The sequence below is a fragment of the Phaethon lepturus genome, unplaced genomic scaffold (genome assembly GCF_000687285.1).
Source record: "Phaethon lepturus isolate BGI_N335 unplaced genomic scaffold, ASM68728v1 scaffold11608, whole genome shotgun sequence".
Classification (NCBI taxonomy): domain Eukaryota; kingdom Metazoa; phylum Chordata; class Aves; order Phaethontiformes; family Phaethontidae; genus Phaethon; species Phaethon lepturus.
The window spans coordinates 42,230-50,729 of NW_010558317.1; the positions used below are offsets into that span (position 1 = coordinate 42,230).

The 8,500-nt window shown below is 37.8% G+C and overlaps 1 protein-coding gene across 1 annotated transcript in view; it reads right to left on the minus strand.

The window, feature by feature from the left end:
- The window catches only part of LOC104625410 (teneurin-2-like), a 51,448-nt gene that overhangs the window by 26,361 nt on the left and 16,587 nt on the right, over positions 1-8,500 (minus strand). Inside the window, exons 5-6 of the mRNA XM_010293028.1 lie at positions 2,898-3,093; positions 2-92 (exon numbers count right to left, since the gene is read on the minus strand). Of these exons, the coding sequence (XP_010291330.1) occupies positions 2-92; positions 2,898-3,093 (287 nt within the window). The remainder of the gene's footprint in view (position 1; positions 93-2,897; positions 3,094-8,500) is intronic.

An 8,500-nucleotide genomic window follows, 5' to 3' on the forward strand; every position in this document is an offset into this window, starting at 1 on the left:
ATCTGCTCCATGAAATCCTGGAAAACAGTGACAGACACCGGATACACACTCGCCATTTCCGTGACAATTACGTGGGCAGTCTTGCACCGAATCTGAAACACAAGCATCACCAGCACATTAGTTGGTTCCCATCTGGGCTACAAATTCTTTGCTTATTTTTTCCTTAGTTTATTTCGTCTTCAATACTTAGAAGAACGATCCCTCTCTAATGATATTAATACCGCAAACTTCAGGTGAGGCAGAAAGGTACTAAGTTTTATGGCAGCATGAGTAAGTGAAGAGATCTAGCGAGATACTGAAGTCACCTATTTAGTCTCTGAGCACCATTAGAAATCCAAGTCTTCTGAGAGTGCTCAAGGCCTCTGTTCAAACAGGTAGACAGGAACTGCATCTTAAGACCCCGACAGCTGTGTGTGAATTCATATTATGTAGCAAACATAATGCTTCATCAGGAAAATCAGCAACCTCCCTTTTTACAATGAGACTTTGAACTTGCACAACCACTTTTCCGTGTGAAACTGATTATCCTAAGGAGTGTATCTTCTATTCCTTCTACAGACATTTAAAGACTCATTAATTAAGGTGACAGAAATATCTACTGAACGTGACAAAGAGGAGGTCTTTTGCTACAGAAAATATTCTTTAACCTAAAAAAAATTAATAAAAAAGGTGCAAGTAGTGACTCAGGAGGATGAAGAAGAGGTCTATAAAAATAGAGGACAGGGTTTAACACTAAAGTTTACGTGATGACTGAAGCATTGATGACTTGAATAATCTGAGAAGAGCAAGCACACCAGCCTGATGATAAAGTTTCAATTGTACCAAAGTATTCCTTTTCCACACTTTCTGCTATTATTTGGATAATATATATACTACTTTGCATGATAACAACCTAGAAATAAAATTCCAATTTCAAAATTAATTGTTAAAATCACTTTCATTTGAAAGCTGTTGGATTTCACTGGCACATATTGTCAACATTGAATTATTAGAACAAAAATCTGATCAGAATATTGTTACTCTTCACTATTACTGCAAGCTGTTGTTGTCCCAAACTAAATGGCTCTGTCAGTCCCAGACACCAAACAAATAGCACCTGTACAACACAGAAAACAAATTTCGGGTTTGGAACTAGCAGAACCATACAGAGTATTTTTCTGTCAAATTAAACTGAAAAGAGGAAAAAGATTCAAACAAACTTTAAATCCAGTTTCACAGTTGCAGGACACTAAATAAAAAAACCTTAAAGAAAATTTTCAGAGATGTCATTAGCTTGGCCTCTTGAAATGGCTCATGTACACAATGAAAATAGAAATTGAAACGTAATGCTCAAAGTCATCAATCTGTTTCATGAAGAAGCCTGTCTACAGATTTATTCATTATTTTGCTTCATGGCACACAAAAGCATTTTCTATGTATTCAAAATCATGGTAAATTTAGTATTGTCTGGGAGTTAACATAACTTCTGTTATTCTTTCTCCTCTTCCACTTCAAAGACACTTTTAGCTGTCTCAGATCCTTTGATTGTGAAACATCTGATACCAGGTGTGTGTAGAAGAACCTCTGAACTGGATAAAACACTATACTTTTCTCTACATTTCAGTCCAATTACTATTATTGCACTATCAAGTAGTCTACCTGACTATTAGACCTTGATGCTCTTGAAAGCTGTAACCTAGACCAGGCAACTCTTCTAAGGACAGCTTATCATATCTGAAGGTTTTCTAAGCACAATAAGGACATAACAAGATACAATATTGTTGTTTTTGGAGAAGCAGAAGCAGCAAATATATCTATCAACATGCATAGCACCTAGTAACCCTTACAAAACAACATATGAGCTATGGAAGAAAAAGAATTTTTGCATCTTAATTGAGGTTAATAGAAACAATTATATTCATACTTAAGAACACAGTGTTGGCTATCCTCCTACATCCTGTGGGACATAAGCCAACAAACTGAATTTTATACTAATGTAAATAGGAAAAATTAAGCTTCATATCACTAATCAGGCAAGATTGGAAATGATCTCCAACTATTTTTCATCAAGCTTAAAAACTCGCTTGGACTTTTTGCAGTTTCTTTTTCCCTAAACTAACAGAAATTACAGATTTATACAATATAGTGCCATTTAACACTTCACCAGCCAGGATAGAATAGCACACAGACTATCAGAATTTTATATGCCACTGTGACAAGATACTCGGCAAAGCTCAGCAAGTGCTTCAAAGTTCAACAAACCTTCTGAAAAAGCTTGGAGAATTTAGACGCAGTTTGATTTTCAACTAAATGAAACCCTATTCTTCTAACAAAACTGCAGGCTTCTCAGGTCATAGGCTAGATGTTGTTCTGCTCTTGATTCCACCATGTTGAGGAGATGACCACTATTAGGTGAGTAGTAAGCTCTAAAACAGCATATGGGTAATTAAGTGACTCAATTAATCTCTGGGGTGACTGTAAAGAATAACCTCATTTGCAGGTGTCACTTTCTTGTGCCATCTTTCTACTACGATTAAACAGCTCTCCTGTTGCATATGATTCCACTGGGGTGTAAATAAGCTTCTCAGGAGAAGCAAATAAGGAGTGTAGAAATGATAGAGATAAGGGAGAGGAACATTAACTGGGGAATGCTTCAACCCAGACTGAATTTATATGAGTCTTGTTTTCCACAACTAAACTCAAGATCCATGGGAATGCTAAAATCTTAAAAGAAATCAGCAAATTAAAATCAGCACCCTATTGCAGACCTTTTGACAGAGTAGCGTTGGGAAAAAAATTACACAACATAACATAAGGATAAACAGGCCGAATACTGAAGACTGCAAGAAAGTATTATGACTTTAAGTAATGGAAGGTATAAACAGAGGAAAAAATGCTCAGCTTGTGGAGATACCTACCCAAAACAACCGTACTGAAAGAGACCACTTCTTTGTCCTTGCCATCATTGTAAAATGCCAGGTGCCACAAACCCACATCCAAATATTGAACAAACACAGCCTCATTCTGAACAAGGGTCTGAATACTTCGACGTTCCCGTGGGGACTCCACCACGCTCCATTTCTCTTTCCCATCCAAGCGTTCCATGAAATCATACTGCAGGGTGAAAAAACAGGAAAAAAAAAAAAAAAGAACACAAACAAATAAAATCCCAGACAGACCTGAATACAGAATGGTATTTCATCTCAAAATCTGACACTATATTTTCTCTTCTACCTTGTCAATAAAATGGTATTTCTGAAAGATATGCCAATGTGAAACTAATATTTACTAGCGGACCACGGAACACACAGAGATTCTGTGACTCTTACCCTTTCCTAAACAGTGATACAGAATTATGCATCTTTGCTCTGCATAGGTGATCAAAAAATGTACAAATGGTATTTCAAGACAGGCTGGGTTTTGAGAAAGAAGTTGAAATCAATGATTTGACCCATCAAATTTTAAGTTCCTGCATAGCTTTCAAAGTTGGAAACCTTCAACCTATGAGACACACACCCTTTTCTAAGAAATCACCTACAATAAATTCTTGCTGCAGGAGGAACAGAAGCCTCAGGTGCAGTTCCAGACATATAATTGAATGGAAGCCCCAGAATGTGAAAACAAACAGGAACAGAAAATCAGGAAATGTGTTTTTCTAATGTTAGGTAACTCAGCACCTGGTAAAAATACACTGTACAAGTTTTACATCACAGAGTAAGAGTTGCTTACCTGAGTTTGTATGTGGAACAATCAGGGGCAAGTAGGATACAAAAACCAGAGGGAGCGTGGAAAGGAATAACACAAATCAAGTGGCTGGAGGAATTGAACTTATATTAAAGAAAAGGGAAAATTTCTGCTTGGATGGTTTCCAAGTAAGGTATACCATTACATTAATCTTCAGAAAAGGGATCAAACAGAGCAAGTGATTATTTAGAGTATAAGAGGGATGACACCATTAATGGCATGAAACTAAAAAAAGAAATAAAGAAATTTAAGATGAATGTCAGATAAGCTTCCCATCTATTAAGCTCAGTAATAGCCTCCCAATGGAGATGCCACTGCATCACACAATTAAAAAGGACTGGAAGAAATATTGGTTAATCTACAACAGGGAATAACTCTGCATAACAAAGCAGCTGGACTAGCTGTCCTAATAGGCTTTTTTTTCGGTCTTTAACGTCTGTGATTCTGGAAGTCTCAAGCTGGTGTTATGCTCAGCTTACTAGCTCTCACAGTCCTTATCTAAGGGAAGCCCTTAAGAAACAACAAAAGTAATATATCTGATCTTTTGATAGTTGCATAACAAGTCCCCTATGAAAATACCTCTTGTTTTGGACACATTTATCTATGCAGGAGTAGACACAGATAGATAGACATGTCTAAAGAAAGATGTGTATGTTCAATAAAATACGGTAATAGTACGTGCTTGCTTGCCAGTAGTTTCATTGCATTTCCCTCCATTATCTCTGGCACATACAGTCTGGGCTTGCAAAAGCTCTGAGAAAACATACATCTTCACTTGCTTTCAGTTTAAATAGAAATCGGTAATCTCGCATTCTAAACAGACCAAACATCCAGTGAGGGCTGTCTTGTACACTGTATTCCACTCATTCACAGTGAGTTCTAGCAAATAATACACAATGTGCAATAAAACAACAAAGATTCTCCCTTCTAGTAGAAGAGACAGACAGATGGACTGATTTAACACTTTAGTGCCATGCTGCACATGTAAAACTAGCTACCATCTAAAACTGGTCTATAAAAGCTGACCTTTCTATCTGAAATTTTGTAACAGTCATGTATGAGCCGAGTCCTTGATACACTTAGCCTTACAACAAAGGGAAAAGTATGGAAGTACAATTACCCTCCTGTTAAACATGTGGAACTATGACACCGATGTGCAGCCACAAAGGAAGCCCATGGCAGGGCAGGAATTTGAGTGCAGGTCTACTAATGTTGAAAGCTATTGTCACAGTAAGTGCATTATCCACTTTTCCCCATGCCTTTAATTGTGGGAAAGAAGTTTCACCAAACTCTTAGTATCAGATTGCCATCCACTTGAGCCTTTTTCCACACGGGATTTTTGCAGGAGAAAGTAGACCAGGTAAATTAGTATATTTAAGGCAACACACACCAGAGATTTAAAGAATTCTGGCGTGCCAGTAACTTTCAGAGTACCAGAGGTGTCAACCACACATATATCTATCTATCTCTTAAATCAATGACATTTGGAAATATTGCTAAAACCCATTGCCTAACAGTCAGAGGTTAAGGACAGACTCATCACCTCCTTGGGAAATGTTATTACTTGGGCAACATCTCGGGGAAAAAGAAATCTTGAACAATCATTCACAAAGGGTCAACTAAGGAAGTAGCAATAAAAGCTGACATTTCTCACTGGCAACATGCTGTTCATCTCTGCTTGTGCTGGCAGGTTCCTCTGCCTCCCCTCTGTTTGATGCTGATTCTACCTCATACAGCAGAGAAGGCTCAGCAGTTGGCAAGATCGAAGGGGAAGACTATTCAGGCTGAAACTGCTTGAAGTAGTTTCAGCTGCAGAATCTCTTTTCACAAGGATGGAGTGTGACCTAGTGAGAGCAGGTCCCTTGGCGTGACTCCACATAAGGCTACAATTTTAACTTTGGTAAAGTTAAGACTGGTATTGCCCCTTTTTAATCAAACTATGAAGAACTATTGCATGCTCAGGCAAAAGCAAAATGACTAAACCCAAGTAATTTCATGAATGATGAAGTACCAGTGCAAACTGATACAGAATATAACAATACATTTTTATCGCTCTTTGGATTCCTCAGGACTGAGGAAAAAGAAAACAGATAATGTATCTGCTGGTGATTCCTCGGGTGAAAATCTTAATGTGTCAGCAAGTACTAGGTATATGTCCCCCAAAATCTAAAATCCCTGACTGAAGGGTCACCGAGACGGTACTGTGAATTCATAACCAGGTAAGACTTCTTCACATGGTTGGCTGAATCGTCATTTTGCTTCCTGTGGTCCAGTTGATTTTCCAATTTACCATACCTGATTAATTAATTTTATATAAAGTTGTGCTGAAGATACCACTCTTGCTTTGAAGCTACTTATTGACAAATACACATACATAAAAAGACTCATCTAAGAAAAGATTGAAAATACTTTCATGATCAAGAATCAACTGTGGAATTTTTAATCTAACACAAACAACTGCTAAGGAAGAGACTACTAAATCACATGAATTAGGGAAAGGATCTGTCAAACCAAACCAAATCTCTGAAGTAACTTGGAAGTTCCACGGACTTTTTTTTTTTTAATGATGCTTTATATTTCATGGCTTTATACTGAACGTCACGGAAAAACCGCAAAAACCGCTCAGAAACAAAATGCACCAGAAATCCCAAATGACTGCATCTTCAGAGTTCAATTTTGCAAGGGGGGAGTACTTACTGTGATTAAAGCTCCATATAAGCAAGTGACTTGCCAGCTACTCCTCTAAACAAATTCCACATTCACATTCTCAGTGAGGTTGTTTATTTTTACTACACAGCATACCAAACCCCTACTGCATACTTTTATTTACAAACCTAAGTGTCATACTAAGTTCTCTCTGGGCAATTTTTTTTTTTTAATTTTTCTATTCAGTGCTTTCTATCCTCCTCTGATACGTTTTATTCATCGGCTAATAAGGACTTTCTTTTTCCAGGAACCACGGGGAGTCAGCAGAACAGGTTTGGAACTTTACATACGTGGTAGTGACCACACTGTACAACGCCATCCCTATAGTGCAGATCGACTGAGCCCAATTGCATACAGGAACTCGTGAAAGCATGGTGAAGCAAAGATAGCTTTGCAGGGGTCAAGACTGAAAACGCAGAGACACTGCATAATATTTGGGTTTTTCTTAGGTTTGAAATTATTTGCATGGCTCCACAAAATCCCTAACAGTGTTTGAAATCAGGAATTGAAAATAAAGATTTCTTAGAGCTCTTGTCTTAATAGTAGACACATACTCAAAGGGAGGGGGTGGGGGGTAGGGGAAGGAAAAAACATGTTTGGCATTGTGGCTAGCATTCTTCTTTATGCCAAAGCCCTGTAAGACCTAAGCAGCCAAGAAAAGATACGTCAGAGAAACTTGTTTGCAAAGTGCTTTGAAATTCTTCATAAAATCCAGCTGGTAATTATTCATTAAAATACACCCGTGAAACATCTGATACCCACAGTAGCAGCCAACCGATTTGTTTCAACATTTGAATGTGACACAACCCAACCAGTACAGCATTCAGTAATAACAGCACAGTTGCCATTAGATAACTTCAAGGTGGTCAGAGCATCTAAATGTGTTTGAGCACTGGCTAAAACCCAAGGTAACACTAAAGCTCTCCAGCTATTCAAGTTGTTTCAAATAAAGCCATTTCTTGTTCTAAATGAAAACAGTTTTCAGTTTGACATGAAAAATTTCTAACTACAAAACACTCTGCTGGAAATGAAAACAATACAACTCCATGCACTGCCTTCTCCAGACATTACAGTGATGTTTCTATAAGGTTACCTTATTTCATGCGTCATTTGGAATGTTCTACCAACGTGTAGTAACATCATAATTGCTGTAATCTCTGCAGAGTCACTTCATGCATTATTTGACATTTACAGTTCATTTTCTATACATTATCCATTTTATTAACATGACTATTTTCTACTAATTTCCTATTGATCATCCAAGCCTGCAATGGGTATATTGTAATTTCTATGTAGTACTACACAGGCTGGAATAATTTTGCTTTCAGCAATGCAGTCCTGCTTCTAGTCTGCTTGCCACTCAAAACTGCATTTTTACCTCTCCTCTAGAGCTCCACTCCCTATGCACATGGCACACAACGCTGCTTCTAGACAAGTTTACAGCTGCATCAGTTTGACTGACTAAACCAGGCATTTGGAATATTTGCTAAACAGTAATACTGAGAAGGTTAAATCTCAGCAGGGCTCTCAGACAGGAACTGCATCTTGTTGTCTGAGGCTAATCATGTACCTAATTTGCTGATTATTGACTTGCTCCCACAAAGGATTTTACTTCACTTGACATATCAGCACTGATCAGTGATGAACTGTCAAGTGTAGTTGTTCACTGCTTTACAGCTCATGTCCCTAACCTGCAGAAACAAGGATTTTAAATTTCAATTTTAAAATATCGTCTGGTGTCAACTTATGACTATTTTCATTAATACAAAACCATTCTGCTCCTTTCTGTCAGAACAAGGCTTCTTTTCACTAACTTGCGTCTGTAGCAGCTTGCCTTTCTTTTTCTAAAATTATTTGTCTTGGTAGAAGTCTGGCTGAATTTTGATTTCTGGGCAAAAATGCTGCTGTACCACCCTGTTGATAAGTACCAGGTCCCTGCATGAATATGGGAAAGTGATTCTGCAGATTATACTGCCAAATTTCATGAACTCCAGTTATGGAAGAGGGTTGTAACTGCTTCCTCTAAAGACTGGAAAACAGGTTCTCTGAGGAGAAATCCAGCTCAGCAGGA